Below are 23,139 nucleotides of genomic sequence, written 5' to 3' on the forward strand. Positions count from 1 at the left end.
ATGGTGGTGAGGTAAAGTATAGTGTTTATCGCAAGGCACCAAGCAAGGAGAACAAGAAGCTAATGCTCAAAAGACTGGAACTCCCCAATGGCTTTTACAGAAAAGTTTTTAAAGGCAACATCAGGGGTGTGGGCTGCAGGGTGCCTGACCAGCTTGTGCACAATTCTCTGATTGGTCAATGGTGAATTAACAGGGTGCTGTTTCAGGAATCCCTGAAGATTCATTCATTCCAACTGGTCTGGGGTCTACACTCTGGTGGTCAGCAGTTTTCATCTTGGGGGGGAGTGTCTGCTTTCTGCAAAATCAACTCAAGGATGTGGTTCAGGATATTATCTATAGCCCTTAAGGAGGAACTAAAGGTCCTTGACTTTATTTTATGGTTAAACTATTATTATTTAGCCTTGCTTGACTGTTTTCCTTTGTTTCTGCATTTTCTCAGTTCTCTGTTTAAATCTGCTCTTTGGAACTTGGGAAAGGCCTAGGTGGCTAAAGCTCTTCTACAGACAAGGAGCAAAGGACACCAGGGGTCTGTGCCTGGGAAGGTCCTGCAGGGTCCTGCTTGGTTTCATGTTGAACAACATTAATAAATAGCCAAGTAAGCAAAGGGTTAAAAGTGTTAGCTAAAATGAATTTGGGGTGTTTTCAGTTACCAAATTTCCAGAGGTAAGGGGGAGAGGAATCTGGACCTATATATCTACATGATTTGGGACTTTTTCCTTTTTAAATTTAGATGCCAGATTAAGAGGTCACCTGCTATCTGACCATTTTAATTTTCTGTCATTACCGTGAACTGGGGGAAAAAAAAAAAAGGATTCTTCTCTTTTAATTAGTCAAAATTCTGTGTTTGCTGTCCCAAACATGCTGGAGACATTGCTTAAAGACTCATGAGCACTAGCTCTGCCCCCAGGAGACTATGAAATTGGGCAGGTCCCTATACCTCTGGGGTCCTCAGTTCCCTGCAAAATGAGAAAGCTAGACTCAATAATCCTTAGGATCCCTTTCAGATCCACCAAGCTAATGGTGTATTCATTGCAACTGCTCCTGAATCAGGCCATGATTTGTATCCAGCCCTAGTGCTTCAGTGCTGCTTGTTATGTCTATGAAACTGCTTCATCAAAACATGAGGCACATGAGCACCCTCACACCATTTCACACAACAAGGACAAAGGGCAAAGCTCTACTTCCAAAGGAATGGCATAACCTGTCTCTGAAGTGGTTCACATCATCCTCATCTTTGAACTAACAAGTGCTCAGAAAACACATAACCATCTTCATTGACATTAAGGCTGTGAGAGGAGATTCCCAGTCAGTGCTTGGGACTTGGAGAAAAGCATTTAAGAAAAGGCCATCTCCACAACTTAATAGTGAAATTAGGGTGCAACACCCATCACAAGGATCCCTAACAACCTCCACGATTTCTTTGCTAGGAAAAGAAACCAAGAAGCTAGTAGTGGTATAATACTCCGCTGGACACATATCCAAGGTCCCAAGCAAAAACAGGTACAAGCTTACTGAATGGAAGGGCTCTTCTTCAGTTGGAGGTAGGCTGGGTTCCAATTCTTTACCAGCAGGTCGGCTGAAGGCCAGGGCAGCCTCAGACACCAGGTCAGGGATACTGAAATGCGCTCTGCAGGGCGCCGCCCCGGACGGGGCCCCGCCCCTCACCTTGCCTTCGCCGCGCTCCGGCCGCGAAGGTGCGTGCGGCGCTCGGTGATTGGCGGCTGCCCGGCGGGGCCAGGCTGCCATTGGCTGCCTGGGCCTCTTTGTTCCCGGTCCCCGCCTCAGGCCGTCTGTAGCGGACTGGGCGGCGGAAGTTTGACGGCGCCGGGCGAGCGGCTGCGGCAGCGGCGCAGGAGACCCAGCAGTTCTCCCCTAGTACCTGCAGCGGTGCCGGAGGCCAGGCGAGCCTGGGTGTTAGATACCGGACAGCAGGAGGAACCCCTCTGACACACAGATATGGACTTGGAGGCCAAAGTAAAGAAGGTAGGGCGGCGCGGGCAGCGGAGCAGCGGCCGCTTCACCTGCGCGGGGCGCCGCCCTCTGGCTGCCAGCGGCGGGTGGGGTGCACGGGCCACTGGGCCCGAGCCAGCTCTGGGTCTCCGGAACCCGGAGCCCAGGTACCCGACCCTCCCGATAGAGGGGATCCCCGGCGGCCTCGCAAACTCCTGAAACCTGGGAGCGACGGAGAGTCGTGAGCGCGCGCGCGCGCGAGGGTGGCACGGGACATTTCTCCCCGTCTAACCACGTCCAACGGTTGGAAGTGTTCGAAACTTTCCTTAAGATGTTTCAGCTGCGCCTGTGCCTCCCTAAAAGAAAAGGATGAGGTTAGGGCGTGTTAAGGCGAGGCTGTGACACTACTTCTTCCTGCCTCAGGAAGTTCAACTTTATTAAGCCTTTGTGGTTTGGGGTCACTGATGTGACTTTGACAGCTCAGACCTCCTCCCCTCCCAGCTCGGCTGTCCGAGGCTCTCTAGAGTGAGCGTTGATTGAATGCGCTTCCTTCGCACCCGCGGCTGGTGATAACGTGAAAGGTGTTGATGTTTTTTATTTTTTCTTTGGTCATTCATTACTTGACTTCCAAAGCACTGCCTCCCTCTTCCAAAGAAAATGCTCTCCCTGTTTGGCAGCCATCCCCAAAGGACGATTGTCACCAGTGGTTTAGCTCCAGGAGACGTTTCCTGCCTGGCTGCCCCCCGGGCGTCAGTACCCACGGCCCTACCTGAGCCGCTCCCTGATTTGGGGAGCCTTACGTTTCTTGGGAGAAAGGGTGGGGGACCACACTGTGTCTGAAAAGGAATGCTGATGTCACATTCCAGTGTAACGTTCGGTGTGAAAGGTCTCATTCCAGGGAATTGCTCATATTTACTTTGCGGTAAATTTAAGCTAGCTGCTCCTTATCAAATAAGGAAGGAAGTTTTGCAGAGAGAAAAAGGGGAAAAAATAGAACCTAATTTTCTTCTCTTGCCCACTGTGGGTTGCCAACATTGCCATTATTTCATCTTCTAAAGACAAAGTTCCTGACCTGAGCATTAATTCTGTTTCATGCCCAGAACTGGATTTTTGAAAATGTATGCAAGTGCAAAATAGTAGGTCAGGAGGCTGTTGAAAAATGAAAACCTGCGGTGGGAAAAAAAGTTTGCCCCTTATGGCTAGAACCGGCACTCAAAACGGAATCCAAAGGATGGGAAAACATAGTGTAAATTCTGACAGTCCTGATTGCATTCTGTTATCTTCCAGTTTGGTTTCTTATTTTCTTTGCTTTTAGATGACACTAAAATTTTTTGTTAATTTTGCTTGCTACTAGGAAAGCATTTTGTTTGCCGCTAATTAGTCTTCTGTTGATGAACACTTCTTATTTTGTTTTTCAAGTGGGAAAGAATGAGTAATTTAGTACTTGTCAAAAATTTGGGAGGTCTTGTCTATGCTTAAACATATATTGCTTCAAAAATTACTTTTTAAATGTCAACATCCTTTGGGAGGGGAGGAATGAATGCGTGAAGCACAGAGGATTTTTTTAGGGCAGTGAAACTATTCTGTATGCTACTATAATGGTGGTTACATGTCATTATATATTTTTCAAAACCCATAGAATGAACAACACCAAGAGTGGACCCTAAAATAAACTATGGACGTTGGGGGATGATGATGTGCCAGTGTAGGTTCATCATTTGTAACAAATGTACCACTCGGATGTGGGATATTGACACTGGAGGAAGCTTCGAAAGGGAGTAGGGAGATATATGGGAATGCTGTCCCTTCTGCTAAATTTTGCTGAGAACCTAAAACTGCTCTGAAAAATAACATCTACTTATAAGAAAAAAAAAAATCAGCATCCAAAAGTGATTTTGAAATTATTTGAGACAAAGAACAAGTAATTCTGAGGGAGAAAGTACAGAGTTAAGAATTACATGTGCTAGGAAGGGAAAAATCCAGACATTATTTATAAACAATTTACTTAGTTTTAGAATGTGGATTATAATAAGTAATGCTCTTGATATATGGTGTAATTTTTCTCCTCCATCTCCCCTTTACTTTAAAAGGTTATCTTTTCAACCAAGAATCTTATCCTTCTCTCTAATCCTCCTTCTCCCCTTCCCCCACCCTCAAGAAAAAGGATTCCATAAATTTAAAGCTTTTACAGACAATACCATGACTGTAACAAATCCTTGTTTCACTACTTTGTCATCACTGGTGATTCTCAGGACAGAGTCCTTAACTAGTAAATTGGAAAGTACTAAAAGATCCCAAAGGTGTCCAATTTGACTGCCAACCATACCCTCTGTGTCTGTGCAGGACCCTTGACAGACTTAATGTTCTGTGAATTCAACAAAATGTTTCCCAGCACAAAGAATTTAGAGGTCCCAGGAACACATTTCATAATCTCAAAAAGAAACTTGCATTCCCTTTAGAAATTGCTTTCTAAGACACCAGAAGAAGGAAACATTACAAGATCATCTCTGATCTATGATCAGAGCCTTCTTACCCTATTTTGGTAGCTAGATAGTTTTCAGGTCTCCCTTCTTTTTGACTTGGGTATACAAGAAAACTAATAGTTTGAACGTACCTTTTAAAAAGCATGGTTGGAAGTTGGAACAAAGACACAACCATTTAAGTAAAACTAAATTTGACTTCTAGTTTAAGATACATGGCATTTTTTCCTTCTAAAACCCTTGTACTGTTGTTTTCATAAGAAATTTTCTCCAGGCAGTTGATAAATGTTACTTTCCTTTCCCATTAACATTTTGTGTAAAAAGAATTAAAAAGGGTTGTCTTTATTTCACAACCACCTAGGTGGATGATACTATTATAAGATTCTTTGTTTATAAAATGAGAACTTGGGTGTCCATATCATTGGCATAAATTTGGATTCATTACCAGTTAAAACACACAGTCACAAAGGCAAGGAATTTTTATAATTAGATTTTACTATATTTTGTTTTGTTTGAGGTAAGTGAGCTGTTGCTAGGATGTGAGAGCTAGTTTGGTTATACAGAGTTTTTGTTTCAATAATATTTTAGAGTAGAATTTGACTTTTACGTATTGGCCCTGTCGTCTGAGTTATTTGTCTAGATCTCTTCATTATAATTGACTTCGTGTAAGTAGACCCTATGTTTGCTTGGAAAAAGCAATGGACTTTGAGAAGCAGAAAGAGAGTCTCATTTTGGTGGTGACTGGTAAATCATGGCCCACAGCCAGATGTTTTCTTCTTTCCTTTCTGTGTTACTCTTCCATGAGAATCACTTTTTTTCCCTTTAAAAACATACCAGAGAGAAAGAGAACTCTAGTAATTTCCCTTATGCTGCCTGGAATTGCTGCAGAGCTTTAAATTTTACACCTTATTCATTGTTTGTCTCCATTCTAACCTCCATCTTTTGATCCTTCCTGATGTCTTGCATATTTTTTTCTTAGGACTCTTTGTTTCTTTAATTTAATTTTAAAAAGATGAGATGTACTTTAAAGATTACAAGTCACTAAAAACCCCCTTTCTCAGCATCCAAACATGTTTTGAAAGCTGTCATTTGCCAAAAAAACAAAATGAAACCAAGTGATTGCGCTTGGAAAGAGTACTGAACCACAAAGATTGTTTCCATTAGAAATTAGAATGAGCCTTTTCTCTAAGGTGGCCCCTGATTGAATGGAAAAGGCAAGTAAATGGTGACCTGGAGGCAGAAATCTACAGTTGAATTCTCTGCTTGAAGCCATTCTTTCTGCGAGAATCTTTGGCAAGGCTTGGGGTAATGGGAGGGCAGCGTACTTCCAGGGCTTTACCTTAGAGGCAGTTACTCTCTCAGAACAAGTATAGAATAAAGTGGTCCTCAGTGGGGCTTTTATCTCTTCCAACCCATAGTATCAGTCATTACATTAATTGGATATGAAAAGTCACTTTCTCTAACTTGGTCTGAATATTGGTTTGAATAGAACTGTAGTAGGTTATCTATTGATTTTGTTCCTTAACTTTATCCTATGAAGTAGAATTAGTGATTTATGTCTCTGCTGGCTGTTAGCTGTGTACCATCATCTCTCTCCTTGACTTTGCTTGCTCACCTTCAATACTAAATACTACTCATCTTTAAAGACACACTCCTTACCCTACCCATACCACACATCACCCTCCAGGTGATCTTTCTTCTTGTTCCTATCTGGATGGCAAATCTCTTTCTTCTGTATTCCCAAAGTATGTCATCATAACTCTTAGGACATTCATCACTTTCTCCCTCTAGATTATAGTCTTCTTACCTAGATTGCAAGCTTCTTGAGAGTGAAATTCATATCCTATTTATACTTGTATAGTTATTTTGCTTGCTGTTCAAAGCAATTTATGAAGTAGATCTTAGCCTCACTTTAAGGATAAAGAAACTAAGGCTTAGATACATTAATCTGAAACTGGCAGAACCTAACTGTGATCTTGAACCATAGTTTTCAGAATCCATGCAACTCCCATCATGCCACCTAGCCTGAGTCCTCTGATATCCTTTGCCTTGATCACTACATGTATGTTTGAATGAAGTACCCTAATATAAAAAGAGAAATAACCTGAGGTCTGTTCAACATTTTTTATTGGCTTGTTTAAAGGAATTATATTGGAAGAAATGGTTTCTATTCCAATAAAATTACCACCCTACTGGTTTTCTACATTTTATTTACACTTTATCCATGGTTATATGTATGCCCTTTAGTGTAAGTTGCCTTTGACCTTCTTTGCACGGAAACAAAGTCTAAATAAGTAAAAATATCACGAAAAGGAACTTCTGCGAGACTTTTACCGTCAAAGAAATTCCATAAGCTCCAATAATATTCTGGACCGTATCTTCTGGATTCTTCCAACTTCCCAGCTTTTGTTGGGAGCAATGATAATGCTGCCTCCTAGCTACTTAATATGGTTCTGAACAATAGCGACCCTGCTTTTGGCTCTCTGCTTTGGGATTTCAACCAATGACATCTGGAATTGTATAGAGGCACTCATGGTTGGCCTGTTCAAGAATCTGTTCTACCTGCTGAAGCCCAGACTTGATAGAAAGCCTTACACATAGCATGGTAGGCTAAACCTCTCTTTCTCCTAGCAGCAAAGTGCTCAAAGTGCCACTGGAATGCAGACCAGGCAGCTTAGAATAGAGCAGTTAAAAACAAAAAAATAAGTTCAATGCTAGGAAGAGAACTGTTCATTAAAGAGCTACCGAGAAGCAGTAGGAAACACCAAAATGTTGAACTATTTTGTGAGGCTCTCACTGAGCTCTAGGATGATACCAGCATTGTGAGCACGAAATTAACATCATGGACCATCAGGGTTACTCTGAGAGGCCTATTTAGTAGAAAGAGAATGATAAATTGGTAAAAGAGTACTACTTCCTATGTTCTTTTTCTGAGAACCAGAAGTAGTTTGCCCCATGCTAATTTGAATATGTTTTTTACAAACCAGATCACTACAATGTGTTCAGAAATTAGAAAAGGTCAGTAAGTGCCAGTATAGGTAAAGAGCTGTAGTAGTATACAGAAGGATCTTCTGTACTATATCAGCTTTCTCACTCCTGTTTATCAGTATGATATCATTAAATTCACTCTGGGCTGAGAGTTAGTAGATCTGGGTCCACTCTAGTTTTTGTGATCTTGGCTAGTTTGGATTTCAGTTTTCATATCTATAAAAATCAATAGGGGGGCTTCCCTGGTGGAGCAGTGGTTGAGAGTCCGCCTGCCGATGCAGGGGGCACAGGTTCATGCCCCGGTCCGGGAAGACCCCACATGCCGCGAAGCGGCTGGGCCCGTGAGCCATGGCCACTGAGCCTGCGCGTCTGGAGCCTGCGCGTCTGGAGCCTGTGCTCCGCAACGGGAGAGGCCACAACAGTGAGAGGCCCGCGTACCGCAAAAAAAAAAAATCAATAGGGGAACCAAGTGATTTCTAAGATTTCTTAAAACGCTGTTACTCTTTTTGACTATGGAAAACATTATAGTTTACCAAGTATAATAGTGTTCCACAGTGCTTAAAAATCATACAAGCCAAGAATATATAAATATATGTGATTTTAATGAAATGGCATGTATATACTCCTGTGAAGTCCATGAGAAAAATGAAATAATTTTTTTTCGTAGATCTTAGCTGTTTTTTCAACTTGTTTTTACTTAATTAGTTTGCCTTTTAAATATTTGTGGGGATTTGAAGACATTAAGTTTAATTAATTTAAATCTGTAGTATAAAGCTTCAAAGGCATATAAACTGCTCTGTTAGCATGAGTCAAATAAGCCTAGGCATGATGTATCACTTTCCTTGGTACTTAATTACAGGAAAATGAAAAATAATGGAGCTTTTATTGTCTTTAAAAGTTATCTCTCCCCAAATAAGATGAGTCATTTAAAAACTATGTGAGTAGTTTATGTGCAAAGCACTGTTCTAAACTCTGGGGGTATAGTGTGAACAAAAAGGCAAGGTACCTTGTATTATAGAACTTACACTGTTGAGAGGAATGATAGAGCAAAAAAAAGTAAATGAAAGTAAATGACAAAATAAATGATAGAAAGTAAGCACAAATGGGATTATACCCCTTAGTGAACTCTTTACAGGTCAGGAGTACATTAGATTTCCAACACAGAATGTCCTTTTTTTTTTTTTTTTTTTAATAAATTTACTTTTTTACTTTTGGCTGTGTTGGGTCTTCATTGGTGCATGCGGGCTTTCTCTAGATGCAGCGAGCAGGGGCTACTCTTCGTTGTGGTGTGTGGGCTTCTCATTGTGGTGGCTTCTCTTGTTGCTGAGCATGGGCTCGAGGTGTGCTGGCTTCAGTAGTTGTGGTGTGTGGTCTCTAGAGCACAGGCTCAGTAGTTGTGGCGCACAGGCTGTGGCATGTGGGATCTTCCTGGACCAAGGCTCGAACCCATGTCCCCTGCATTGGCAGGCAGATTCTTAACCACTGCGCCACCAGGGAAGTCCCAGAATATCCTAATTTAGTGGTGATTCTTGGTATTGGTTCCCAGTTTTGCAAACTTTGTAATTAGGGGTTATTATTTATCTTAAGTAATGGCAAATGAAAAAGAGATGAGAAGGTAGCTTTTATGTATTAGAATATGAAAAAGCTCATAATTAAATAAAGCTAAAATATTTACAATCTTACACCTATAAAATACACAAACTGTCTTTTGCCTGATTACAAATGCCCTACAAGAGTCATTCCTGTATTGCGTTTACTGTTTACAGTCATTACTAATTTTTGTTTGGTAACTACTGTCATGGTACCTGAAAGAATGACTTTTAAAAATCTGTTTATTAGATCATTAATATATAGTACATTTAGGAAATTATTTTGCTTTTTACAAAGTGGTGATGTTCAGGGAGCATTATATAAATTATGAATTATGAAATCAACTTTTTCAAGGAGAGGAAAATAGAGAAAAGACTAACCAAATTCAAAATGGGTTTTGAAACCTCATAAATTTTCAAGATCTTAAGGAAAAATAGTTTGATAATTGATAAATTCACCCCTAGTCTTTGAGTAAAATCCATGTATTAAAACTTGCCTTAAGCACTGTTATTAGAGGATTAAATTTAGAGGTTATGCTTTTCAGCTGTCTAGCTCCAATCTTTGATTCTCCTACAAAAGAGCTCAAGTCATATTTGGTTTCGCTTATTTTTCTAAGTACCTGATCTACCTAACTCCCTACTTGAATAATAGGAAATTAGATAATAATATGCCTGACTGTAATTTTCTAATGAAAGTTCATGCTGTGACCCTAAAATGACTTTTTAATTACTTTTCTTTCTTTCTTCTCAACCACTTTAATCACTGTTCATTGCCAGTGACAAGAACATTAAGAAAGAACAGAAGGTGATAGAGGAAAGAACGAAAAGAAACTTACTTGGTGTAATTTGGGAACAGTGCTATGAAAGTGTTTCATGTTTCTATCACAATGAGTGTTTAGCTATAAAAACTGGTTGATTCTAGGTACCATTACTTTTATTTCGGTCATATTCAACAAAGGAGAAGAGCATAGCTCAGGATTGCCAATTTCTCTTATCCTTGGCTAGTCTGCCAAGAAAGCAGGACTGCTTGGGTTTGAGCATGGCTTGAGGCGGGGAACTGTAGGAGAAGCCAGGCATTGAGCATTGCTGAGAGCTTATCTGCCAAATGACAGCCAGGCTCCCAGTATATAAATATAATTAATCTCTGAATGGGGCTGGATCATCCTCAAATCACAAATGATTCAGCCTGTGTTTATTACAGTGACATTCTGACCACCATACAGATTTTAAAAAGGGGTTTCAGGTTGTCTCTTGGTTATAAAGGTTCTTATCTGAACAGTGAGCCTAGCAAAAAAGAGGCTGAAAGCCTAGCACCAATGCCTTGGTGCTGAGTCCATTAATAAGTCTGCCGCCACCATGAACTTGCCTGTGCTTTGTTTGAAGATGAAGTGATATCATGTTTCATTGCAAAATGATTAGGCAAATGTTAGGTGGATTTTTATTTCTGTAAGTGTAACATCATAGAAATCTTGATAGAATGAGTCACAAAGTAAAGGTAAAGAATATATTTCCTTCATGGGGTACTGGCCTACAATAAAAATAATCGGGGGTTAAACAAAACAAAGTCACCCTCTGTTTTTCATAGAGAATATTAAAAGTTTAGTTTAAATGTAAGACTACAGAATCTCAACTCCTTTTCTATCAATATTACCTGTGGAGCTTGTATCCCCCAAAATACTGTGATGTCAGCTTTGGTGGATAAAAGAAGGAAGGTAGGCAAGCTAGCTAGTGGGCAAGACATGTACGTTAACTACCGTGCTAGATAGAATGAAATAAGTGCTGTATGCTGTAATACAGTGTTGCTCAAAATATCTATGTTGAAGAACCATTTTTTCAAAACTCTGAATCTGTCATGGGCCGATACTTTTAAAACAAACAAAAAATGAATTACTAAAAGGAAAAAAAGACAAATACGAGGCCAATTTTTAAAAAAATAAGTATATCAGACATAAAGCTACTGTCAAATTGCTTAACAATTCCTAATTGCTTTCTCTTAGTTTCTTTCTATGTCTGATCACAGACTGGTAACCAACAGTTTGCAGACTGCCACACTTTGTAGCAGTGCAATAATAGGAATAGACAACTACAGTATCCCCCCGCTTATCTGCGGGGAATATGTTCCAAGACCCGCAGTGGATTCCTGAAACCCCAGATAGTACCAAACCCTATATATACTGCTTTTTCCTATACATACATACCTTTGATAAAGTTTAATTTATAAATTAGGCAACAGTAAGAGATGAACAACAATAATAATAAAATAGAAAAATTATAGCAATATGCTGTAGTAATAAAAGTTTTGTGGATGTGGCCTCTCTCCTTAATTAACTTCTTCAACTCTGCCACAAATTCAGCAGTGGCTTCTTTATTGGCAGATGCAGCCTCTCCAGTAATTTTTATATTTTTCTGTCCAAACCTATTCCTGAATCTTTATAACCATCCCTTACTTGCAGTAAATGCTGTTAACACATTTTAGGGGATCCCTTGCTGAAGTCTTCATGTGGGCTCTATTGCTTTCTGGTGCCACATGTTACTACCAACTGGAACATGTTTTCTGTTTGTGTGTCCCGCCCACAAATTTAATGTCTTTTCCATCTTAAATAAGCAATTAGCTTGCACTGTGTGGCCATAACTTCTGCAGTTTGAGGTGCGACAGCAACACATGAATTTCTTTTTCCTTCTTCACAATTCCATGGATAGAAGATTCCTTCTTACCATAGATCTTAGCAGCATCAGCATACAATTTTTGTTTGTTTGTTTGTTTGTTAAGTGGAGAACTTTCACCTTTCCACCTAAAGGAAGCACTTTAAGGCTCCTGTTTGGCAGATCCGAATTGCTATCATCGCTGCTTCTGCGCTTGGCCAGCGATTTTTATTTTGGCTGGCCAAAAATTAATTCTGTTATTTCACTAACACTTTGCAGGTTATTACAGTCTATAGTTACACGTGACACACCTGTAAATTCTTCCAGTTTTCACGAAATGCTGTCTTCAATCCACTCTTCTGTAGAAGCAAAGGAGCATTCTCTAGCACTGTGCGTTTCATTTTCACATTCCGTATCAGAATAGATCACTAAGGTTTTTTTGTCTTTTTGTTGGTCTAATATTCACATCATCTGAATCAGAACTATATTCTGAAGAACTATCATTTTCTGAGACACTAGTATATATGTCGCTCAGACAGTCAGAGAAAGTATCTGCATAAAATTCACCGAAAAATTCTTCTTCACTCAACATTTCGCAATGCATCATTTTTGAAAGTTTTACGTTTATAATATACACAAGATTGGAACAAAAACCTAACGGAGCAAAATGTGAATGATAACGACAATCATAAGTTGTATAATGAACCCTTGATCAATTTTAAGCTCTAACAACTTCTCATGTTATGTTAATTGTACCACTGTCTAAAAACGTATTGATACGTCTTCGGTCAATAACGTTCCGGTAACAAAAGACGAATTAATACGTCTCCAGTCAATAATGTGTTTAAGTAAAAATAAGGGTTACTTGAACACAAGCACTGCAATGTACTGCAACAGTCAGTCTGATAACCAAGTTGGCTACTAAGTGACTACCTAGCTGGATAAACTGGACAAAGGGATGATTCGTATCCAAGGCAGGACCGAGCAAAGGCTGGAGATTTCATCACGCTACTCAGAATGCAATTTAAAACTTAGGAATTGTTTATTTCTGAAATTTTCCATTTTATATATATATATATATTTTTTTTTTTTTTTTTTTTTTTTTTGCGGTACGCGGGCCTCTCACTGCCGCTGTCTCTCCCGCTGTGGAGCACAGGCTCCGGACACGCAGGCCCAGCGGCCACGGCCCACGGGCCCAGCCGCTCCACGGCACGTGGGATCCTCCTGGACCGGGGCACGAACCTGTGCCCCCCACACCGGCAGGCGGACCCCCAACCACTACGCCACCAGGGAAGCCCTCCATTTAATATTTTTGTATCGTGGTTGACCGTGTATAACTGAAACCATAGAAAGCAAAAATGTGGATATGGGGTGGCTACTGTATTATGAAGTTTCAGAAGCAGAAGTAATTTAATTGGGTAGATTGGGAACAACATTATGGAGGAAACAACATTCAAACTAACTTCTGTAGGATAAATAAGGTTTCAGCAGGCAAAGAAGGAATTCCAGGAAGAATAAATAAATGAACCAAAGAAACAAGGCTGCAAAAAGTCGGTAAACCCTTGGTATTCACACCGTAACATTTTCAGTGTTGAGGCTTCTAAAACAAAGCCAAGGTACATGATCTGTAGTGATTTGTGACTTACCTAGATTTCAGGTTTGAATTTAGGAAGTGTGCCACTGAGCTTGTACAGGAACCTAACCTACTGCTGAGGATCTATATCTTTATCCTAATCTTGATTCTTATTTAATACACTTTGTCATCTCTTGAGGTAGAGGAGGAAATTTCACTGGAGTCTAGCTGATATAGTCTGGGCTTGGTTCCAAGCTGTGGGTTGGGACTACGTTGGCTCCCCGTATCTTTCATCTTCCTTAGATCATTGGATATCTTAAGCAAAAGTTTGGAGCAATAGCGGGCATGTCCAACTGCAGGAGCACATTTTAAGCCTCTGCTTGTGTCACAGCAGTCACATGTCCAAGTTCAAACTCAAGGGGAGGAAAAGTCCAGTTTAATGTCTATGAGGCAAGGGTGTGGATGTTTAATAACTACCTGGGAATGAAGAATTGGGATCATTACTTCAGCCTATCACATATTCTATAGTGGGATTTTTTTTTTTTTAATTTGGGGGTGTAAGTATACTTTTCTGAAGTTCTCTCATGTATCAGGAGTCCCTTCTGAGAAGATATTCTGCACAGTTTCATAGACAGCTGGTATTTCAAAGCAGGGTAGTCTTTGACCCTTCTGAAAAACTATAAAGGAAAGTTGACCTTGGGGTATCCTTTACTTGATTTTTAGAGGGTTCTTTTTTTCATTTAGTCACTCTTCTGTTAGTTTTGAGACTAACAGACTTCTCCAAATTCATCCCAGCTAGGTCATATGATCTCCATATGAAGAAATGTAGAACTCATTTCATTGGAAAATGTCAAGTTGCCAAAGGTTTTTAAGAGGAGTTAAAAAATCTGACCTTTGAAATACTACAACAAATTGGAAATAGATTCTACAGATATTCAAATGATGCCATGTGTTAGACTCTGCCAGTGGTAGCAGAATAGAAAAGTATCCCAAGAGAAATAGGCAGAAATTAATGGTAGAGGGAGGCAAGACAGATTTGAGTGGCTTAATATCCGTATTTCTTTTAAGATGTCACAGGTAAAAACAATTGAGATGTTATTTGTTGGCACTTTTCTCATGGACCAGATGAAATTAAGCCAGAGGATGGAATCATCCAGTGGACCACTGTTGCCCACTCCTCTGGAACACAGGGAGTTTAGAGGGAGAAGAACAGAACTTTCATAGGTTTGAATCCCAGTTTGACACTCCCCTAGAAATTCGGACAAGTTTCTTAGCCTCCTTGGCTTTAGGGGACTTATCGGTAAAACATAGATAATACCTCCTTATTGGGTTATTGTGAGATTAAATAAAGTAATGCTTGTAAACACTTAGAACAGTGCCTGACATATAGAGAGTACTTGATCAGTGTTATTATTAATGTTCTCTGATCGGTTTTGTTTAGTTATCTAGACCTTAGTATCAATAAGTAAATGTTTGGAGAACCAGAATTGCAGGAAGGTTATCAGCCTTAGAATTCTGGGTTCAGTCTTAGCCTTGGCACTTACTGGCTATGTGAATTTGGCAAAATTATTTAACCCTCTAATCCTCAGGATCTTTATCTGAAAATGTATTGCAGCCATCTATCTCATAGGGGTATAAGAATAATTGACATGAACATTTTAAAGCACAAAGTATGATGCCTGCACATACAATAAATAGATGTATCATAATCATTATCAAGAAATCCAATTTAGAGGGAAGAAAATCCTGCATAGATCGTCAAACCATTTAACAGGTACCTGAATCTATCATCAAGAATTTTATGACAACACGCTTTCAGAAAATTATTGATACTTGATGCTTTGTTGGACACAAAGAAATATTTAAAATTCAATAACTGGAATTTATTAAATTACTAGATTTCATTTTTTCCTTTTTATAATTTGCAAATTATTTTGATTTTAATTTTTTATGATAAAAATTTATAAGTGTTTCTAGTACTTGTTTGAGTACATGCCATGTGCTAGTCATTATGGGAAAGATTTCAAAGCTATATTAATTAGGTTCCCTAGCAGGGGCACTTGATTTAACATTACCAGGTACTTTGGTCCAGTATAGGAAATAGGTATGTTTTCCTGAATAGAATCTTCCTCAGAGTTTTTGGGGTAAATTGCAAAAATGGCTACAATTCTTTGCAGCACCTCCCATTAAGAAATGGAGTCTATTTTCCTACCCTTTGAATCTGGGCTGCTGGTAGACAGTGGTAGAACTGATGTTGTGTGTGCTGCAGGCTTGGCCCTCACGAGGGCCTGTTTGCTTCTAACTACTTTATTGGAACCCTGCTACTATCATGTGAACTAGCCTAGTCCAGCCCACTGGAGGATGAAAGATGACATAGAAAAGATGAAACATCTCAGCTGAGGTTCCCCTATATTAGCTGTCCCTAGCTCACCTGAAAGGTGACTACAGATGTAGTGAGCCCAGCTCAGACCAGAAGGACTATCCAGCTGAACCCAGTCCAAGGTGTTAAACTGCAGAAGCATGAGCAGAATATCATGACCGGAAACTACAGAATAAATGATTGTTATTTTAAGCCACGATGTTTAAGGGTGGTTTGTTAGGCAACAGATCGTAACTTATACCCCCTCTATTGCTAGGATGTAAGTCTTCTCAGCCTCCCACAGTGAAAGCTATGGAAAAGGTCTTAGAGAAGGCTTTTCTCACTCTGAATTACCCTCATAGCCCTCTGTACATAAGAAAGAGTAAAGAATCAGGACACTGTAGCTTCCCTGACATCATTGGTTACTTGAGAATGGGCCCCCTTTCTAACCTAGTCAAATCTAATTTTGATTTTGAAAGTTGTCTATTTCCCCTGAACCCTAGACAAATCTAAGATGATGTCTGTGTACCTTTTGTAGTGACAAAGTCCTTGGGCTATAGTTTAAATATAGAACAAAAAGCATGTGAATCTAAACCATTTCTCTAATAGATCAAAAATCAGAAGATGGATCAAAAATTAGTTAAGGCACTTATGTTTACACAACACATCATATAAACATAATTCATTTTTTCCAGAGTAAGGGATGGTGTGAAAAGGCTGAACAATAAGTAAATAAGCATAAGGCATCTGGCAGTAGGGTTTCTGTATCTCTCCCTTCCTTTCCCAGTTTACAAGACCCCTATCTGTGCTATAAGACTTTGTTTTTGCTCTAAATACACCTGAATGCCAATCCTGGGCAAAAGTGGAAAATGAGAAGATTGTCTTTTTGTGCCTTTTACCCCCAATTTTCTGTGAAAGCCTTCTCTCCATTGGGCTTTTCTCTCCAGGTTCCTTTGGATGCTCATGATTCCCTGGGCATCCTTCTCTAACAGCTCTCTCAGCCAGTGCCACAGGCCTTTCCCTTCATTCTGGCTCTGAAAACATGCCTGTACTGTCCTCTTTTCCTGCGTGTGCTCTGATTAGATAGGCAATTAGTGGCAATAATCACTTAATTGTATAGTTATCCTCACCCCACTCCTATAACAGGTTACTCCTAAAGAAATAATACTGTAGCCCTTAGGCCTGGTAAACAATGATGGTAATATTCAAGTTTTGGGATATGCAGTCTTATTAAAGGCTTCTCAATACACAGCACTATCTGTGGAATCCACTCTTTAGAGCCAGCTGTGGAAGTAGTGACAAGACCAAATTAGAACTGTTTGTCATGATCTAAATTCTTTTAAGAGACTCCTACAGATGGCTTTTGGAATCAAGTTTTTAAAATCCCTTTTATAGCTAATAATTGGGAGTCTCTGAGACCTGTGTATAAAAGCAAATGCATTACGGAGTCTTTCCACTGAGCCAGAGTTCAGCCTATCCTAATTAAGAAGCCATTTCATCAGCAGTTGTAGCCTGTGACATTTTTATAGCCTGCATTGTCTTTCTCAAAGTAACAGAGTTAGGAGGAGGCCCTTTTTGAGTAGAATTCGCAGAAGAGGTATTCTATTGGTGAACATCTCAAGTGACTGCCTTTAGGTAAGAGTTTAAAAATAATTTGATAGTAGTCAGTTTGAAAAACGTTTATAAGGAGCCAGCATAAACTGAACAGACACAATACATTTCTTTTTATAAGTTGCTACCTAAAATAAGTGCAGTCTCTTAAAAAAAATCTAAATTATTTTGTCCCTAATAATACGGTGAGGATACATTAGGTTTCGAAAAAGTATACAGTACTGAGAAGTTGGTTATGAACTGGTGACTATAAATACTACCTAATTTGAATCAAGTAATTTACATTCTGATATCACAAAGAAGTGCTATATATTTTTTCCTTTACTTTCCATCACCAGAAGAGTTATGTAATAGAATAAGGTTTATATCAGTCTTTTTCCAGTTTTATTCTCTATTCATTAAGGAGGACTATGACATATAAAAATTGTGAAATTTTTCTCTTAAATATATTTCTAGAAATTTCTTGCTAGTCAAACCTGATATTTTGTATTCTGGTTTGTGGCTGTGTTCTAAAACACAAGTATGTGTGCACACAAGTGTGTATGTATATACATTGAGATGGTTAGAGAATAAGACTTAGAGACTAAAAATCATATTCTACCCTGTCTTCTGGAAGACTGTTCCCTGATCTTGACTGAGTGAACAGTTAAATTGAGGTGAATAAGAGCATTTATAAAGGAATGAGCAAAGTTTTGTTTTACTATGCCAGTTGGGGTGCAGACACATTTAAATATTTGAAATGGAAAAAAATAAAGTCAGGGGTTGTAGATAAGCACACCCTATATCCTCTCCCTTTGTAAAGTCTGTCATCACAAATCGCTTAGTATTTAAAATCAAAACAGAATAGAGGCCGTGGTAGACAGTCTCTAAGGTGGCCCCCATTGATCCCCACCTCCTAGAATTCATACTCCTGTACATTCCCCTTCCCTTGAGTGTGGGCTGGGCCTGGTCAGTTGCTGCCAAGGAATATAACATGGCAGATGTGATGGTATACCCCTTTCAAGGTTAAAGACTGCAGCTTCTGTCTTGGGTACTCTCACTCTCTGTGAGATCACTTGCCCCTGGGAAAACCAGCTGCCATGTCACAGGTGCCAATGTGAGAGAGCTTAAAAGTGGATCTCCTTCCAGTCGAGCCTTGAGATGACTGCAGCCCTAGCTGACCCCTGATTGCAACCTTGCAAGAGGCCCTGAGCCTGCCCACCTAGGTAAGGCACTCCCACCTGCCTGACCCACAGAAAGCTATGAGATGACAAATATTTGTTATTTTCAGCCCCTAAGTTTTAGGGTAATTTGCAATTAATACAGAGGTTTTCCATTATAAATCTAGGAATTTAGTGATTTGAAAAAAAAATGAAAAGAATTATTGCAGTTTTTGCCTCATTATGTAACCCCTGGACACTGCATAAATGTATGGATTCGTTTCTATAATGTAGTAAGTAATTTTGAGTACTAGTGATGTCTCCATGTTTTGAATAAAGATCTTTCAACTCTGAGATTCAGTATGTTCATTTGTATTTCGTTGTTTCTTTTAAAACATTTTTTCTCTTGCTATAACATTGGAAGACACCTATTTTGCATCAGGACCCTGGATATTTTCCTTGACTCCTGACCCATTCTTTTGAGGGCCCTCTTGTGTGCGTGAGGGCATCACCTCAGGGCATTCAGTGTTAGTGCAGCTGACACAGGTTTCTTATAATCAGTCTCAGGTTTGTCTAGGAAGGAGAACTCCTGGCTGGTGACGAATAAGCAGTCTTTCAGATCAAAATCTATTGTTCTACAGAAGTTACAGATGAGGCATATTACTCATTTAAATTATTATCTTCAAACTCTCATTTTGGAGAAAAAAAGTGGTGACTTTATAGTCAAGAGCTCAGGAATTAGAGTTAGAAATGCCAAGATTCAAATCTCAGCTCTGCACTTGGCATATTGCCAACAAGATAGCTGGGCAATCTTAGACAAATTTCTTAATCTCTCCAAGTCTCAGTGTCTTTATTTGTGAAATAGGAGTGATAACACTTTCCCACAGGTTGTCTTGAGAGTTTCATAAGGTGATGTATGTATTGTGCCTGGTAGGTATTAACATCTTAACAAATGGTGGTTGAGGTATTTTTACTACCACTTCCACCTTCACAACTACCAGTGCTCATTAAGAAAAAGCATAATTAGAATCGCTTCAAGGTATCCTACCAAAACTAAAATTCATTATTGTTTCCTAGAAAAAAGCAGCAGGATCTACCTCTGAATTTCATCAAAAACGTTACCATACTTATTGAAGTTGTATGGATGTCTTAGGTAATCTGCTGCAATTTGATTACATCCCAGATCGAAGTAGACAGGTTGCCTTGGTTACAGTCCTTGTATCACTTACCTAATACTGGTACTGACCTAAGAAATGTAGGGGAAGACTGGGTGGGAGTTATCTATTTAATTTGTTAAAGTTCCAGGAAGATTGACCCAGTACCTCCAGAAGAGAATTTATTATAAACTACTTAGACTGAAAGATCACTTTCCTTTTCTTTCCTATCACAATGATTTGTTAGTGATGATTTACTACTATGTGTGAACAAAAAGGTGTCAGTCCATTTGTCTCACAGTGGATTTTATGATACAAATTCATCATGTAGGGCTCTGGCTTTGTACTTCATGTGCTGAAAAGCTGAAGGGATGTGGAAATGAATCCTAGAATCTGCTATGAAGAGTTTTATTCCCACTTACTTCTGAATAAGTGGTCTTGAAAACTAAAGACCCTTCATTGATTATTTTATTCTTGGCTATAATATTTTGATCTCAAGTTAAAATTATATTTCTTTCTATTTAAAAAAATTAGTTACTAAACATTTATCTAACCCAGGGTCTTTCCATGTTCATGACCTATGTTTAGGCACTGGAGGTTAAGAACAGGCATTCGGCAATGCAACTGACATTGGGCCCGTTAACAATTTTCTGCTTTAGTCTTCATCTGGATGAAAATGCAGATAATAATGAATAGTTTTCATAGAATTGTTATGAGTATAAAATGAGATGATCCGTGTAAAAATCTTATAACCATGCCTGATAATATAATTGCTCAATAAATATTTGCCATTGCTCTTATTATCACCATCACTCCTGCCAGAGCCCTTTTATTTTATTTTATTTTATTTATTTATTTTGCGATACGTGGGCCTCTCACTGTTGTGGCCTCTCCCGTTGCAGAGCACAGGCTCCGGAAGCGCAGGCTCAGCGGCCATGGCTCACGGGCCCAGCCGCTCCACAGCATGTGGGATCTTCCTGGACCGGGGCACGAACCCCTGTCCCCTGCATTGTCAGGCGGACTCTCAACCACTGCGCCACCAGGGAAGCCCTAGAGCCGTTTTTTAAAAAATTTTTTATTTTTCTTGTGAAAAGCAATGGGAATTCCTTGGGGTAAAGGTGCTATGTCATAGATCATTTGATAATTAAAACAAGTATTAAATAAATAGATAACACTTTTTGGCATTTCTACAAATCTCAGGCTGTGTAGCAGGCGTCAGGAATTCAAATATGAACAAGAAACTCACAGTCTAGTGGGGTAAATGGATGTCATAGTATAGAAAAAAGGGACTAAATAATAGAATTTGAACCAAGACCAATAGGAATTCAGAAGAACTTTGCTGAGGATAGTTCAAGGAAGGTATCACCAAGTAACTGCTGTTTGAACTGCATGTATAGAGAGTAGCATTTTACCAGATGGAGAAGAGAAATGAGATCCAGGCAAGGAGAAAGCTCGTCTAGAAGCAGAGCACGGCTGGAGGGGAGGGGTGTGAGGAAGGGAGCTGTAGGAGCAAGGGTGGTGCCAGGTTGAAAAGGCTTTTTTCTCTCTGCCAGGCTAAGACATGTGAAATTCACTGCACTCATTAAAAATATCTAACAAGGGGAATGTTATGATCATCTTTGGGTTTTATTAAAATAATTTTGGGAGCAGCACTATGACATTATATGAAAGGAGTGATTAGTTTGGAGAGTATGTTCCCAGGTTGATGTGATAGAAGTTTGAACACGAACTGTGGAGTGGAGATGAAGGAGGAAACTGTAGGTTTTAGAGAAGAGACCAGAAAAGACAGGGACCTAAAAAGCATGGCTTAGACGAGGATAAAGAAGGCCTTGTGACTAAGTGACTAAGTGGGTGACTAAGTAACGACTTTTTCTTCATTCTTTTTCTCATGTATTTCAGACTTGAGTAAGTGAGAGATGGGACGTTTTCGTTCTTATGATTAAAGGAAAAGATAACAGCAATTTTAGTAGGAATGATTAATCGTGGCTCTTAATCACAATAAATTATTCTCACCTATAAAGTGTTCTCACCTAAAACACTTGGCAAACTATAGAAGTTAAAGGATGCCTCTCTTTTTACTTTTAAGTCTGGTTTTCTATGCAACCTAACCTTTTTTTTTTTTTTCCTATGGGGGGTGGTTACTGAAAATCTTAGTAGATAATGTGAAACAGGCATTGAGCTAAAAATCTAAAACTGTTTAAAATCTGTCAGAGAGATTAATGAAAACATATCGATTTGGGTTTGGGTGGGGGGAAGTTCACAGATTATACCAGGTTTCTAAAAGAGCCACGTGCTGAGAGGAATTATTATTATAGAAATGCAGTTCCTTTGTCCAGAATATTCATTCGTGTGAACAAGATCTAAAATGCCTAAGAGTGTAATATGAATGCATGTATGTATACATATATATGTATAGGTAGATGAATAGAGATACACGTATACAGAGAGAGAGAATATATGTGTATTTCATATAATCTACCTTGGTCAGCTTCATTCCAAGATGATTAAAGAAGTCTTAGTAACACTTGCTTGTTTAGTAACCACATATGATTTTTTGCTCCAGAGGGAAATTTGGTTATGAAAACAGCATGAATCAGATGATCTCACCATGAATACTGAATAATATCTTCCAGACCCAAATTGTATCCAAATCAACTCAGACTGTGTTTGAAATACCAGATGTTCTCTACTCTTCTTTCCTCTTTCTTTAAAGTATCTGACATGCGGTACCCTTTCCTGGGTCATAAGGGTCACTTGAAATGTTGCCAACCTATCTGGTTGCCTGAAATTATGAATATGGAGAAATTGAACCCATTCCCATTTCTTACTCTAAAATAAGCAGGAGATGATGGATGTTTGGAGGCACAGATCATAGTGCTATAAGCTTAGTATCTGGATCCTATAATTAAGGATATTTTAAAAGTCTTACTTGTCTATGACTAGTGTTTCAGAATAAATATTATACGTCATTTTTATTTTTTCAAAGGACCTTGATAGGTATTCCTAAAGCGTGACTGTAGTTTTTCCAAATATAGTCAATCCAAAGAACCTGTTTTCTTGGACACCGAAGAAGAAAAATTAATCTGTCATAACCTTGTATTGATGCTGACCAGAATGCGTTACTAAAATTATATGAAGAAGACAGCTTTGGGACTTGTGTGCTTACGAAAAAACATGTGTTTTCAGGCACCAAGCATTGACTCTGCAGGGAATACTATATCACATTTGCTGTTGAAATAATTATGTGCAACAGAACTGTGTCTTATCCCTCAGAACGTAAATTTTTTGTTTCCTATGTGTACTTTATAAACTACTATTCCAAGCTGAATTCCAAATGATTCTGACCTGTAAGAGCCAATAATATATTAGCTTTCTCAAATAATTATTTTCTATTTAGTGTTTAAATGTTGAGCAGATGACCATGCTGAATAACAACTAAGATGAAGTTAATCTGAAACATGATTTTCAGTCATAACTTTAGAATTAAAAGGTGTCTTGGAATTGATCTAGTTCAATTCCTTCATTACATAGATGAAGCCTAAAGAAGAAAAATGACTTCTAAAATCACTGGACTTGGCAGTGATATAATACCTTGGGGCCAGATCACAGTTTTCCTGACTCTCTTCCAGTGCTCTTTCTACATTTTCACTGTT

At 39.1% G+C, this 23,139-nt stretch overlaps 1 protein-coding gene across 1 annotated transcript in view; it reads left to right on the forward strand.

Annotated features, from left to right (window-relative positions):
• The first annotated feature begins 1,777 nt into the window (after positions 1–1,777).
• Positions 1,778–23,139, forward strand: part of TES (testin LIM domain protein) — a 46,630-nt gene continuing 25,268 nt past the window's right edge. The window contains exon 1 of the mRNA XM_029233341.1: positions 1,778–1,983. Within this exon, the coding sequence (XP_029089174.1) occupies positions 1,957–1,983 (27 nt within the window). The 5' untranslated portion in view covers positions 1,778–1,956. The remainder of the gene's footprint in view (positions 1,984–23,139) is intronic.

The sequence above is a fragment of the Monodon monoceros genome, unplaced genomic scaffold (assembly GCF_005190385.1).
Source record: "Monodon monoceros isolate NGI ecotype Baffin Bay Population unplaced genomic scaffold, NGI_Narwhal_1 Super_Scaffold_2, whole genome shotgun sequence".
Taxonomy (NCBI): domain Eukaryota; kingdom Metazoa; phylum Chordata; class Mammalia; order Artiodactyla; family Monodontidae; genus Monodon; species Monodon monoceros.